The sequence below is a fragment of the Apis cerana genome, linkage group LG3, assembly GCF_029169275.1.
Source record: "Apis cerana isolate GH-2021 linkage group LG3, AcerK_1.0, whole genome shotgun sequence".
Lineage (NCBI taxonomy): Eukaryota > Metazoa > Arthropoda > Insecta > Hymenoptera > Apidae > Apis > Apis cerana.
Genome location: NC_083854.1, coordinates 12860426 through 12874851, shown reverse-complemented (window position 1 = coordinate 12874851; position 14426 = coordinate 12860426). Strand labels below are relative to the sequence as shown.

Genomic DNA, 14426 nt, shown 5'->3' with positions numbered 1-14426 from the left:
CAATTTTGCAGAATTAGACATCGTTTCTTGAGATATATTATATTTTAAAGTAAATACTAAGAATATAATAACAGCGAGGTATCGTTAGTTTATTTAGTTTTAATTTTTAATATTATTACTAAATATTGGAATTAAAAATAAATATTGTAACATATCAAAAGTTTAGCGTAAAATAATAGCCGTTCTATGAAGAATTATTATATGTATATATATATATATTCTTGAAAATTTGTGCATCGATGAATTAATCGCGACGTTATGTATCATATATTAACGTATAAATATTGTAATTCTTCTACGTTTCCGTTACAGGCTCATGTGGTGTCGGCTTTCGAGCAATCCTTGTCCAACATGACACAACGTTTGCAACAACTGACCGCAACGGCCGAAAAGAAAGTAAGTAAATATTTGTCACCAAGCGAAATTGGATTATTCCGATGAGTTTCCGAACCGAGGCGCGTAATAACTGACCAATGAGAAACAATATCACATCTGATGCCCGAATCGAGTGAATTTGCGAACCTGTACGAGAAGTAAAGTATGTCATCAGTCATAGAAAAAAAAGTTGGTTACTTAAAATATGAAGTCTCTTACAGTACAGCCAAATGAAACCAAATGAAATTTTTAATAATAAAGCTCGGGTTATTATTCGTAATTCTTGATACTCGTTAAAGAAATGCTACGCGCTGCATGCTGCAGAAATGAAATATCATTTTCCCCGTTTTTATCTTTCCTCTTCATTTATAAGGTAACCTCGTAAAAAAGTAAAAATTTAAAAAAAGAAATTAAAAAAAAAAAATAGTTCGAACGTTTCGAAAATTATCATGATGCAAGCGAGTCAAAATTTTGATAAAACCGTCGATCGTTTGTTGCCTCCGAAACCTCATCGAAATCAAAGGCTATATCGACCAGGTGACTTGAAAATTATGCAGTTATTATCCGTCTACCCTGATAATAAAATAGAGGTATTAAACGGTATGATCATGATTCCCATCCCTGCAGAAGATGCGAAAACACTTGGTCTTCGAGTGCCAGATTCTGAGAACTTCTCGGCTAAGTCGAACTCGTCCTCGTCTAAAAGTTCGGCACATCTATCCAACACGAAATACGTTGGTAAAAGATCGAATGACGATACCAGGTCCAAGAAAGATGTTAAACGTCATCGGAACGTAGATGTGAGCGTAAAAGCGACCAAGAAGCAACCGGATCTGAAACAAGAGCGGAAAGCTCAACGGACTCCCACGTTGGAGAGATTGAGCAATTTGCACGCGAAATTGGAACGAGGATTGAAAAACATATCGAACAGGACGAAAACTCGGTCGAAGGTTGGGCCGGACAGCGCCAAGGAGTCCAGCAATCTGAATTCGACCACGATACGTGGATATGGCCGGTCCTCTGGTCGATCCCTGAAAAAGAATTCGGCGTCTCAAGAGGACAAGCTTAGGAAGGAGTCGAGTTCAAAATGCACGAAACAATTGTTCAGCATGGCTGACTCGTGGAGCAGCGACTCGATAATCAGTCATTCGGATAACTGTGCCTGCTGTCACAGCCGAGAGCCTTGCCCCTTTCACGGAAGCGAGAATTTCTTCCAAGACAAATAACTAATAATTTTCCCCTCCCCTCGAAATTTAAATTTGAGAAATTTCCATCTGTAACGCGGATAATTGTAACCACAGCACGTGCCATGAATTCGAAAAAAAATTATCGATCCTGAAATTCATCCGTCGCAAACCTCTACGAGCTTTCTACAACTTGCACGTTAAATCCCGATTTTAATTCTCTATACGTCCAGGAATTTTAATCATAAAATAATGTGATCGAGATGTAACAAAATATGGTAAAAAAGAAAAAAAAGAAAAAAACTCACAAAAGATGAAAGTGAACTATCCGAAGAAAGTGGGAAAGGAAACAAGAAAGAAGTCGAATGATGTGTCGAATCATCGTAGAAATAAAAATATTTAACATCCGTGCGAGTAGCAAGCGCTGTTATGTCATATACAATCAATACCGTATATAATTTTTATTAGTATATATAAAACGTGAAATAAAATGTTAATATAGAAAATTGATCCATGTGCTTATATTATTCGACTTTACTCGCAGTTGTTTGCGAAAGGGAATTGTTTCACTCCGCTCTGATCCTCTCTCTTCGAAATTTCGAAATAACCAGATAACCAATAAATTTTAAATCTCTTTGAACCTCGCATAAGTACGTCGACGTATAACGAACTGTCGCGAACGTTAAAAAAACTGCAGATAAATGGCTGGATAAATATTAATTTCCCTGTCATTTTCAGGACTCGGAGCTTCAAGAATTGAGAGAAACGATCGAGAGGCTTCGAAAACAGAGCGCCGAGGCCAGTTTAAATAATGGAACAACGGGCGCGAACAACGGTCGCCGTCACACTCTCGGCGATTCCGATTCCGGGACAACAGGATGCACCGGAAACAATAACCATCAAGGTGCCTCGATGGCGAGGCAATTGTCCGCGGACAGCGTCACCTCGTTAAATTCGTTGAGCAGCGCCTGCTCGGCCAGCAGTCATCACAAGAAGAAAGGTTGGCTACGTAGCTCCTTCTCGAAGGCTTTCTCGAGATCACGGAAAAACAGGCACGGCTCGGTGTCCGACGCTGAAGATTGCAAGGAGAACGCCAGCGGAGACTTGAGCGCGCCGAACAGTCCTAGATTGCCCAGCGCCTCTAAACACGAGTCTTCGCGAGGCGCTCAAAACGGTAGAAGCAACGGGCAGAAATCCCCTGAAGTTGAAAATCCATTGACAGGAAGCAAAAGCAGTTCGGCTTTGTACAAGAAAGAGGACGAGGACGTGGTGGAATTGAAGAAACAACTCAGGGAAAAAGATCTTGTGTTGACGGATATCAGACTCGAGGCTTTGTCTTCGGCGCACCAATTGGAATCGTTGAAAGACACTGTGATCAAAATGAGGGTATATATCTTTATTTTCTAATATCATTTAAATAAATATTGTTGTTTGATATTCTTTTCTATTGATTTTCTTCTCTTCTAGAACGAGATGCTTAATTTAAAGCAAAATAACGAACGTCTACAGAGACTAGTGACGTCAAAATCCTTAACGTCCTCTCAATCATCGTTACCTAGCGATCCAGATAGACGTTTCAGTATGACGGAAGTGGCCTCCACTGTTGCCGCGCTTTCAAATGGTGATACTAGTACGACAACTGACCAATTAGAAGATTTAAATGTACCGGAACATTCAGTGGTACCATCGACCACGTCGACTACAGGAGAGCCAACTTTGGAACAAGATACGGACGGGAAAAGAATTAACGTCGCTATCTACCTAGGCAGCGAGAAAAATTTCAACTATAATCTCGTAACTGGAAGCACTTCGGACGGCAGTATCGGTGAACCTCCTCATTGTATCATCGCGAGTGTTTGCATCAGTAATAAAACTACCTGGGACTCCCTTGATTCCACCGTAAGGCGTTGTTTCAAGGAATACGTTTCGAGAGTTGATCCCGTGACAAATTTGGGCCTAGGAGTTGAATGCGTTGCTGCTTATCATCTTGGAGAAGCTTCTAGGTACATATCTTCTAATAACTTTTTTTTAATCATTTTATATCATATAATTCTTCAAACGATTCTTTTTCATTTTATGAAAATATATATATATATCTTTTTATATTTATTCAATCACAGATGCACTACAGATTCTCAACATCCAGAATTGCTTCCTTGCGGCTACTTAATCGGTCACGTAAAGACCATTTATTTGGTACTTTCTGGTTATTCGTGGCTCGCTGTCGATACTTTAATACCACGATCGATTGTGCAGCGATTAATATCTTTGCTAACCGAACATCGTAGAGTCATTTTATGTGGACCTAGTGGTACTGGCAAGAGCTATTTGGCTGGAAAATTAGCTCATGCATTGGTGGATGCCGATAATGATACGAAAGATGCTACGGCTGTAGCCACGTTCAACGTGGATCACAAATCCAGTAAAGAACTTAGACAATATCTCGCTCATATCGCCGAAAGATGTGATTCGAATGCAGCTGATGAATTACCAAGGGTAATCATTCTCGAAAATTTACAACACGCTGCATCTTTAGGAGAATTATTCAGTGGCTTGCTCGGTACTAGACACTCATCTTGTCCAGCTATTATTGGCACCATGAGTCAAGCTACTTGTAGTACCACGAATCTTCAATTGCATCATAATTTTAGGTATATACTTAGCTTTCTAATTTATTCTATAATTTTAACATAATATATTCATTCTACAAGTATTCTTGGAAATATTTTTATCATGATATATATCGTATTTTTAGGTGGGTACTTTGTGCTAATCATATGGAACCAGTTAAAGGATTCTTAGGCCGCTATCTCAGACGGAAACTGCTGGAACACGAATTACGCGAATGTGGTGGAACTAGAAACGCAGAAATGGCAGCTGTTGTCGAATGGTTACCCCGAGTGTGGCTACATCTTAACAAGTTCCTAGAAAGTCATAGCAGTTCCGACGTCACGATAGGTAAAACAGTTTAAGCATTGAATATATTTTATTTATTTTCGATCAATAATAATCTTAAATGAAAATGAATATATATAGGACCTCGACTATTTCTATCCTGTCCGATGGAAGTAACAGGTTCTCAAGTATGGTTTACGGACTTATGGAACTATTCTGTAGTACCATATTTGGTGGAAGCAGTCAGAGAAGGATTGACACTTTACGGCAGACGCGTTAGCGGAAATGGAAACGGAGATTCTTCTTGGGAAGATCCAGCTCAATTTATCACTTCCAGTTATCCTTGGATTTCTACGCATGCTGTACACGGTGGTAGTGATGCTCTACTTCGTTTAAGACCAGAAGACGTTGGTTACGATGTTGTTACGTCCGGACACACTTCTGGAGTTGGTGCATCAAGCGTGAAAAGTCTTGGTAGCACGCATAGTGATACTGAAGGAGATCCTCTAGTTAGTGTTTTTCTTCTAAATACATTTAATTAATACTAAAATGTGATATTTATATGTAAAAAATGTATAAAGAAAAAAAGAAAATCTGTGTTACAATAATTATTAGTTACATAGTAATTAATAATTATTATTATATAATTTTATAAATATGAATAAAAATTTATATTGTTGCAGCTGAATATGTTGATGAGATTACAGGAAGCAGCCAATTATTCGAGTCCTCATAGCAACGACAGTGATTCGGTTACTTCCCTTGATTCATCGCACACTCGACATTCGGAAGACTTAAGTTCATCAACATCTTCGTCAAGAGGTGTAGAATCGGCTCTTTAATTAGCAATGCTATTGTCATTAAGGAAAATGAAATACAACCTGAATATGAATATCTATGAATATAATCGTACATCAGGCCAGTTTGTAATATTCCATTTTAAAAATAACGATTTGCGTATGAGAGTATAAAAAAATCTAAAGAAGAAAAGAAACGAAAAAGAAATCAAAAATAAATTTTGGATATCTTTATGATATAAATCTTTTCTTTTTAATATTTTATGACAAAAATATCAAACAAACATTAAACAGTCAAGCTAGAAACAAAGACTAAGATATTTTCAGCAATGCGTGATAGGATGCTCTTTATAAAATACGTCCTTCCATTTGTTCTTACGTAAAGCAGCGATGTGCATTAAAAAAATGAAATTAAAAATGTCAAGAAAAATTTTTTAATGCCTACAGCTGGCCTATATTTATTCTAGTTTTTATGTGCGCCATGCACTTTGGTGTGATATGTAATTAAATAAGTAAGAGATAAACAAGCGATATTTCTATGTTCTTTGGATATAATGACGTATAAATATGTACGTCATCACGCAATGCAATAATCTACGCTGCCGTTATGGAAGTACGAGTCTATTTTAAACAAATACATTTCTATGATTAAATCAAGTACGATTAAGTGTAGCTTAATGCGACTTTACTCGAGAAATTTGGATGGAATATACAGTATTATTATAGGGAGTAAAATAAAAGGGCTTCGAACTGAGCCAAGATTTAGGATCGAGGAACCATCGTTTCTTTCGTCCACTACTTTCAGGTAAAATAGCTTATCGTATGCGATACACAGATCTCATGGACGGACCGCTCAATGGAGTATTGTTTCGCCTTCAGAAATGTAGCACAGTTCGAAGTGGGTACTGATGAATGTGCGTGCAAAAATAGTCTATTTATACATACTTTGCTACAAAAGTTCTATTTAATTAAAGAATGTTAATATAATATATATATATATATATATTATATATATATATATATATATATTATAACATATTATATATATATATATATATAATATAATATATATATACACATACACAATCTAACGATGGCGCTAAATTTATGTTACGAATTAAAATTTATAATTAGCTAGTAAGATACGTGAGTAATTCTGGTCATGTAACATTGTAAATACAAAAGACAAATGAAATGTACGATGACGCTAGATACAAATTTGATTCGAAATCCCATAGTAGCCTGCAAGATCTCTTTTAATAAAATGACGTGTAAAGTGTATAAAGAAAAAGGGAAAAAGATGAAATGCAAAGGAATTGAATCCTTCGTGTGCAATTTGTCAGATTGTAGCGCATCAAAATGATAAAAAATAACAGGCTACATAAAATATACATAGTGTACATGTTTGATAAGCCTTGAAGTCGATTTCAGAGTTCGATCGATATCATAATGTCCATGAATACGATGTGCATGTAATAATTATACAGTCGCATTTACAGGTTTTTTACGTTTGTACCGTATTTATACGCTGTACGACGCTGCACTGGATCTTCATTCAAATAACGATAATTATCGTGTCATCAAATAAATTACACTAAACTTTACATGATTGGATACATTAATTTAATTATTCTTTTTAACCAATCTCATTTTTCCATCTCATTTTATATAATAGTTTTGTGATTTTTTTACAAACATTAAATTTCGAATAAAAGTTTCATATAAAAAGCTATTTTATTTAAATCAGAAATATATACTGTACTTGTGCATAAATATTAAAAAATAGCTACAATAATAGAAACAATTCTAGACAAGATTTCATTAAATATTAAATTGATATAATTCATCGTAATGTTAAAAAAATATGGTTCAAATACCATTTAAAATATAAATATGTTTCTAATATTTTAAACATTAAAAATGCAATGCAAATATTGCACAAAATATAGGCTACCGATGATCTAAAATAACATTGGAAGCATATTTCTTATTTTTTAAACAATATTCTACAACTGCATAAATAGTAAGTAATCTTCTATCCATGGCATTTAAATGGACCTCTGTAATAAGGGGTTGAACATCGGCCATTATTGATTCATGAGCGACTAGTTTTGAAAGCGCTATGCTCAAAGTACCACCACTAAATAATTTTAAACGATCCCAAGTAGTTTTATGAATCCTAAAATCAAAAAAGAAAAAAAAAAAATTCAAAAGATCTTAGAAAATAGATTTTGATGAAAATATTGCAATTATTTATTATAAATGAATTAAATTAATACAAATATAAATACGCACATACAACACTGATATAGAGGTGCTAAAATATCAAAGTGATCTATATCAGGGTTTCCAAGACTTTTCCCGTTATCAATTAATAATACAGCTGGATTATGAAAATTATTCTGTGCTAATTCGTAATGATGACGATCACCATTATCCATTAAGAAATCAAAAATCGCTGTATCTACTAAATCTAAAAGTCTACTCGATGTTTGTGGAGAATATGCTTTAGAATCCTTTACCTAAAAAATCAAATATTCCAATACTTTTACAAATATTATTTTCAAAGAAATGAAGTAAAATTTATTATTTAAATTTATGTGATATACTTACTTTTTCACAATAGTTGTCATCGGTTTCCCATGTTGCAAGTTTGTTTTTTTTATAAGTTCTTTGCCATGGATGACGATGTTTTACAAGTTTTAAATATCGAGGCAACCAGGAAATTAAAGCACCTTCTAAAATATCCCCTACTCCACACACTGGATCTGCAGGAGAGCAATAATGGCAAACACCATAAAGACAAGTATCATTACCATCTTGATATATAGTAGCATAAAGTTCAGGAGTTGCATATGGCCGAATTTCATTCCTTAAATCAACTAAAAAGAATTGCATTTTAAATATAATATAATTTTAATATAATAATAAAATATTTCAAATCATATTATATAAAATGATAAAGAAAAAATTCGTAATTTTTAAGATAAGTAATATTCGTTAAAGAAAAAAAAAATTCTACTAGATATGATTTAAAAAATTAATATTTTCAAAGTTATACATAATTTTTTATTTCAATTAAAACGAATGTTTATTTTAAGAATTAAAAAAAATGAATTATTTTATCATTTTTTCTTTTCTTGATTATAAAAATTTTTTTATTTCAGAAATTTCAGAGAAATATTCTCCTTTAATTTTTACATATATTTATTATGATATCTTCATCAAAAAATTGTTCTTAAAACTTTAATGAAAAATGAAATAAAAAATGTTTATAATTTTGAAAATATTAATTTTTTTAATCTATTTTTATCTATTTTTATCAGAATTTTTTTTATTTATCAAATATTATCTATCTTAAAAATTATAAATTCTTTTCAATTACTTAATATGAATTTTTGTTATAAATTATATTATTATATTTATAACAAAATATATACATTTTCTAATAACAGTAAGCGGTACTCTTCGTAAGGCCAATAAGGAAGATAAATGGAATGCTACTACTTCGGCATTATGTCGATCTTTTCCGTGATAAACAGGTCCTCGAATAATAGCGTCCCTAGAATACCACTGAGGCTTAAACATCGCTTTCGTCCCATGTTCCAAAGTTAACATCAATTTCAATTGCGTACCAAGTGCTGCGTTATCCGCGCGTATCACTTTTGATTTACGCAAGATATCCAGAATTGTTCCTAATTCGGGTGCAACCGGTGGTATTAACTGATGTGCATCAGGCCACTAAAAATATTAATATTTGGAACAATTTAGAAAAGATATCGCTTTACATTATTTAAATATTTTGGTACAATGCTAACATTACTATTAGGAATACTCCATATATTTTTTTTAACATTAGGCATTATCTTTAATTCAGTTAACAATCTTTCCATTACTACTATGTAGCTAGTATTTTGTTTAAAGTATCTTGATGGTAATATTTGTATTTCTTCTTTAATTTTTTTTATCATATCTTTCGCAACCGATTTTCGTGAAACTTGTAAATTTTGTTCTGCTTGAAATATTAACTGTTCTTGTTCTGGTTTCAATTGTGAAATAGGCATGCCTTTAGAAGTTTTTTGCGACGAGCTCTCTACGATCATTCGAATAAAATATAAATTGACGCTAAGGACAAGAATCAAAAGACCGCCCAAAGCAATGAGAGCACAGCGTCGGCCAATCATCTGTAAATTTAAGGTTTTGATTGAATAAACGAAACATAGATGGCGTGCAATTATTTTATCTGGATATTATAACATATAAAAACTTTATAACTTAAAAATCAATCCATACCTATGCTGTTTATATTCTTTGTGAATTTTTTTTCATGATTATTCAATATGTAATATTACAAATATTTTTAATATTATATAAGAAAATGTATATAAAAAAATTGAATTAATATTATCGATATTACAAAAATCAAACTTTTAAATTAAATATAATGATTATAACTATAATGGAAAAGTAATAAACAATGCATGCAACACAATGATATTGTTGCAACAAAAGCATATATAAAGCTATAAATTAAATTAAAAAACACCGAAAATTTCTTTTATAAAACTTTAAAGAAAAACATTTATTAATATCACCTTTAAAAATTGGCCACGCAATTGTTGTCACCTAGTAATAGATATTTTCCTCATGTTTCAATAAATCTTCTGTTTAATCGCATCCAAGAATGAAGCGGCAAGTGTAGGTCGCCATTTTTAACTTCAATCTAAAGTACTTACTTATTCAAGTGCTGTGTAAAGCATTGGATAACAATGGTCGTGAATAAATATTTTCGATAAAATTTAATCAATATTAAATAATTTTAAAGACATTAAAAGATTTTTTAATATTTAATTATTAGAATTTAAATGTAATTCGTATATATTATACATATATTAAGAACAAATTCATTAGAAATATATATGTATATATTTTATATATACATATATATTTATAACTGTTATATATAAAAATTTTAAAAATTGTAAAAAATATTTTTAATGATTTTATTTTACACACACACATACATTAAAAAAAACATACACATACATTAAAAACACACACACACACACATTAAAAAAAAAATTAGACAAGGATAAAAAATTATAAAACAATGATTATAATCTTGAATTTATTTTATAAAAACATGTAAACTACATGGTGAATATAATCAAATCAAATTTAGGCTATACTCCAAATGGAGTAAATTTTTTCTCAAAATGTGGTGGTGTTCGAATGGCTCGGTTCTAAATTGTTTTTATGTCTATAGTTACACTCGTACAAACATTTATATCAATATATACATTCCAGCATATATTTTTATTCTCTTCGTTGTCTCTCTCTTTCCCGAGCTAATTCTGTAGCATAATCATATGGCGATCCCCTTCTACAATTAAAAAGAATTTATAAATATAAAATATAAAATATATAATTAAATATCTATTTTTTTTATTCATATATTTTATATTTATGCATAATATATGTACCTATCCCGATGACGATCTTTATCACGATAACGATCTTTACTTCTATCTCTATGTGATCTGTCTCTGCTACGACTTCTGTAATCTCTTTGTCTTCGACTTCGATCACGGCTGTTCGATCGTCTACAATGTCTATCCCTTTCTCGATCTCTTTCTCGTGCACGTTCTCGTTCTCTGTCTCTTATGCGATCTCGCTCACGATCTCGATCCCTATACTTGTCCTTGCGATCTTCATCAGATCTGGAACAATATTATTCGAAGGGAAGTAATGTTGAATTATGAATATAATATTTTAAAAATATTAGCCTGTACATATATATTGCACTTTATAATGGAAAATACCAAGAAATTAGACATTTTTAACATCTCAATGTTATCTCTTTGTATAATTTTTCAAATATGAGACAAAATATAATCTTTTCATGAAAGAAAAGATAAAAGAAAAAGACACATAAAAATGTAGAAAAAGATCACTTTATATATGAAAATAATTATTCTCACGCGCTTAATGAAAAACAACTTTTGAAGAGGTAGAAAACAATCATTCCACTTTCACCGTCTCTCTATTTCTGCACTGTTGAAGCAGCTGATGGTTTCCTTAAACTGAAAAAAATTGTATGTATAGTGAACTGCAATTCAAATTGCTCATACAATGAATAGTTATTACCATTATAAAATAATTATAGAACATTTGTTTGAAAAAATATTCATTAAAAAAAAAAACATTCCTGTTTCACAATAATGCATTTATATGCTATTAATATATATATATTATATAATAAATATATAATATATATATATATATATATATATATATGTATATATAATAAAAAATAGAATAAAAACTTATACTTATTACTCTATATTTTTCTGATATTAATACTTTTAATTATTATCACTCTTTTAAGGCTATGCTATCATCTATAGAATTGATAGATCAACAAAGAAATTATAAAAATAATATTAAAATTTTTACATTATGAAATACATTACATTATGAATTTTATAAAACTCATTTATATATTATAAACATATTTTCTATTGAGAAAGTTATGTATGAATTTAACTATTTCAATGTGATAAATAGAATAATTTTTTTCTATCTTTTTCTACATTTTTTCTTTCCTGTCATAAGAAAAAAGACAGAACTTTCTTATCATTACCTGAAATTTATATATATTTAAAAATCTCATATTCCTTGATATCCAATATGTAAAATAATCAGTGTACAGTTATTATAAATATTGATGATTTTTAAACAATTTTAAATTATTTAATTCGTCAATATTGCTTTTGCAAAAAATTTAATAAATTTATTAATTTATTTGTATCATTTTCAATAGCATATAAAAATATAATACTGGAATAAATTTGTAAAACAAATAAATAACTGTACAAAAATCAAATAAGAACATATGTACAAAAGAAAACTGAATGATGATACACTGAGATCAAGAGTATTTTCCTGGAGATGGTACGTCTTTAATCTTCACCCAATTTCCCTAACAAGTTCATAGAATATTATTAACCTTATATAAATTAATAACGTGATTGTATTCATACCACGTAGACGCACCTGGCTCGCCAGTGGCTTGTTCTTTCAGCCTCACCCCATTGAGCTTCACTATCTGGGATATGTCGTGGTTGATTCCGTGAGGTAAGGTTGCCATTATCTTTTCTACTACTACTATTACTATATTTTCCATGACTATTTAAAATAATAGGTGGTTTTGCATTTCGAGCATTCATAGATTGTTGAGGAAACCTTTCTGCTAATCGATGTTCAAGTTCTTTTTGAATAGGCACTGGTATTCTTGGAAATAATGTTGAAAACCATTCTAATTTTGTCAGGAATTGTTTAAGAATATCACCCATTTTCATTACTTGTCCTCCTCCAGCTTTTACATCTAATTCTTCTTCATCTTCTAAGTAATCACTATACCAATTAAATAAATCTGCCGGTGGTTGTGTATATCTGTTAATAACAATAGCATATGCAGTATAATGAAATTAATATTATGAAATTATTAAATAATTTCATGGAATTTAATATTTTAATATACTATTCTTACCTAATATACATAAATCCTAATGCTCGAATATATGGTGAATCAGGATGATTGATAAGACCATTTAATTGTTTCCGTGTTAACCTCAAGGTGAAGAGTTTATATAGTAGACAATAAGCCGTTGAAACAATTCCACCAGCACCAACTCCTCGGACCTGCATGAACCGCTAAATTTACACCCCCCTATGTCAATTAATCACATACATATTATATTATAATATATTGACCGAGAACATGCTACTCTGCAATTAAGTATGGTATTAAGTATTTGATATCTGTATTCAGACTGAGCCCAACATTTTGATATTGATGCCTGATTATATAATAATAGTGAAAGTCTAAAATATTTAGAACTCTCACTTTAAATGATTTAGTTTAAATACTTTCACCTTTTTTATTTTTATTAGCAGTTCTCATTTCATACAGTGTCCAGGTCCTCTAAAATGCTATAAATTTGGACTATTTCTACGTATATGATAATAATTTTATGATCATCTTAGTTTTAAATTAATAAATAACAATTAAAAATTAGTAATGTATTAAAAAACATACTCACGCCTCCACACATGCCAGTTTGGCCTGCTGTTTTCCTGCTTCCTTTTTCCCATGGTTCCAAATGAGATACCTTGTAGTAAATTTCATCAATAACCTCATGGTATGTCTTCAATTCATATAAATTTACTTTAAAATAATGTGATGACTGTATATTTGTTAAAATTAATGGATTTAAATTCATAGTCCTTTCATTTCCCCAAAGAGGTAATATATTTGACTTTTTACCCTCCTTTTGAGTAGGTCTACGTTCTTCATCACAACCACTGGAATTATTCCATGGTGAACCTATGTACAAATGTCTCATTTATATATTTAGTAAATCATAACAGTATCAATCAATATATAATCATATAGTAGAGGTTAAGTGTACCATAAGCGATCATAACAGGTTATAAAGTATTATATTTATCAAACATTATAAAAACAAAATATCATAAAAAAAAATATAAATATCATAAAACAATACCAAATATATTTACTTACCATCAGCTCCTTCCGTTTCTTGCACTTGCATGTTTGTATCGTAAACTTGCAATATAAATCTCACAATGAAATTCAACAGATTAGACTCACCAGACAAACTTTGTATTTCATACAAGATTTGTAAAGTTCATAAATATAAGAGAAAATAAGTATATTTGCGCATTCAAAATAATTAAATACAAATTTTAAAAGCTCGCGTAATTTTTTTTTCTGCAAGTGTATGGAAAACTGACGTCAACGGGAAGCGAAAAAAAAGACTCAATACTGTAATGCGCATGTCTAAGAAATATATACATCCGGTTTCATTCGTTTGTGTATTATTTTCATTTAAAAGTAAATTACTAAAATTTCATTTTTTGAATGAATGAACATTAAAAAAATAACCAAAATGAAATTATTTAAGTTTCTTAAATCTCAATAAATAAATATTAAAAAATATATACATATATGTATAAATATATACATATATATACGAATTATAAATATTTTAATATTTTAAATTACATATAAAATCATGTATAGTAAAAAAAATTCTGAAGAAAGTATGAAATTATATTTACTTTTTAATATTCTCTTATAAAAATATAG

At 30.7% G+C, this 14426-nt stretch overlaps 4 protein-coding genes across 16 annotated transcripts in view; 2 read left to right on the top strand and 2 right to left on the bottom strand.

The window, feature by feature from the left end:
* LOC108001070 (protein sickie) overlaps positions 1-6855 on the top strand; it is a 144796-nt gene extending 137941 nt beyond the window's left edge. For all 9 annotated transcript variants that reach the window (XM_017061897.3, XM_062073127.1, XM_017061895.3 and 6 more), the window contains 7 exons: positions 313-396; positions 2298-2945; positions 3027-3562; positions 3680-4210; positions 4315-4517; positions 4596-4963; positions 5138-6855. In XM_017061897.3, the coding sequence (XP_016917386.2) occupies positions 313-396; positions 2298-2945; positions 3027-3562; positions 3680-4210; positions 4315-4517; positions 4596-4963; positions 5138-5296 (2529 nt within the window). In that variant the 3' untranslated portion in view covers positions 5297-6855. The remainder of the gene's footprint in view (positions 1-312; positions 397-2297; positions 2946-3026; positions 3563-3679; positions 4211-4314; positions 4518-4595; positions 4964-5137) is intronic.
* On the top strand, positions 405-2069 carry LOC108001072 (uncharacterized). Its single transcript, XM_017061906.3, has 2 exons — positions 405-912; positions 1003-2069. The coding sequence occupies exons 1-2, from the start codon at positions 825-827 to the stop codon at positions 1599-1601; spliced, it is 687 nt and encodes a 228-aa protein (XP_016917395.1). The 5' UTR covers positions 405-824; the 3' UTR covers positions 1602-2069.
* Positions 6856-6966: 111 nt separating the features above from the next.
* On the bottom strand, positions 6967-9987 carry LOC108001094 (glycosaminoglycan xylosylkinase). The gene is made up of 6 exons (XM_017061951.3): positions 9847-9987; positions 9070-9435; positions 8692-8992; positions 7865-8133; positions 7547-7773; positions 6967-7430 (listed from the first exon to the last, which is right to left on the bottom strand). Exons 2-6 carry the CDS (start codon positions 9433-9435, stop codon positions 7202-7204), a joined length of 1392 nt encoding a protein of 463 aa, XP_016917440.1. The 5' UTR covers positions 9847-9987; the 3' UTR covers positions 6967-7201.
* A 378-nt stretch (positions 9988-10365) lies between these two features.
* On the bottom strand, positions 10366-14099 carry LOC108001093 (pre-mRNA-splicing factor 38B). 5 transcript variants are annotated; one of them, XR_009829268.1, is made up of 7 exons: positions 13839-14098; positions 13357-13640; positions 12804-12955; positions 12308-12706; positions 11895-12233; positions 11233-11334; positions 10871-10971 (listed from the first exon to the last, which is right to left on the bottom strand). XR_009829268.1 is itself a non-coding variant. In XM_017061949.3 (6 exons), exons 1-6 carry the CDS (start codon positions 13867-13869, stop codon positions 10568-10570), a joined length of 1170 nt encoding a protein of 389 aa, XP_016917438.1. In that variant the 5' UTR covers positions 13870-14098; the 3' UTR covers positions 10366-10567. The 5 variants fall into 5 exon arrangements, 3 of the variants coding, with proteins under 3 accessions (XP_016917438.1, XP_016917437.1, XP_061929113.1); XM_017061949.3 differs by lacking the exons at positions 11233-11334; positions 11895-12233 and adding an exon at positions 10366-10634 and having other exon boundaries at positions 10735-10971; XM_017061948.2 differs by lacking the exons at positions 11233-11334; positions 11895-12233 and adding an exon at positions 10366-10634 and having other exon boundaries at positions 10735-10971; positions 12804-12967; positions 13839-14097.
* Positions 14100-14426: the final 327 nt, after the last annotated feature.

Bases quoted from the DNA above. Each gene is read 5' to 3' on its own strand.
- LOC108001072 (XM_017061906.3), top strand. From the start codon at position 825: ATGATGCAAGCGAGTCAAAATTTTGATAAAACCGTCGATCGTTTGTTG. The intron at 913-1,002 runs GTGACTTGAAAA...CCATCCCTGCAG, and splicing joins TCAAAGGCTATATCGACCAG to AAGATGCGAAAACACTTGGT.
- LOC108001094 (XM_017061951.3), bottom strand. From the start codon at position 9,435: ATGATTGGCCGACGCTGTGCTCTCATTGCTTTGGGCGGTCTTTTGATT. The intron at 8,134-8,691 runs GTATATATTTTG...AATTCTTTTTAG, and splicing joins GCTTACTGTTATTAGAAAAT to TTGATTTAAGGAATGAAATT. The intron at 7,431-7,546 runs GTGCGTATTTAT...TTTTGATTTTAG, and splicing joins CCTCTATATCAGTGTTGTAT to GATTCATAAAACTACTTGGG.
- LOC108001093 (XM_017061948.2), bottom strand. From the start codon at position 13,869: ATGCAAGTGCAAGAAACGGAAGGAGCTGATG. The intron at 13,641-13,838 runs GTAAGTAAATAT...ATTTGTACATAG, and splicing joins AGAAACGGAAGGAGCTGATG to GTTCACCATGGAATAATTCC. The intron at 10,635-10,734 runs GTACATATATTA...TTTTAATTGTAG, and splicing joins AAAGATCGTCATCGGGATAG to AAGGGGATCGCCATATGATT.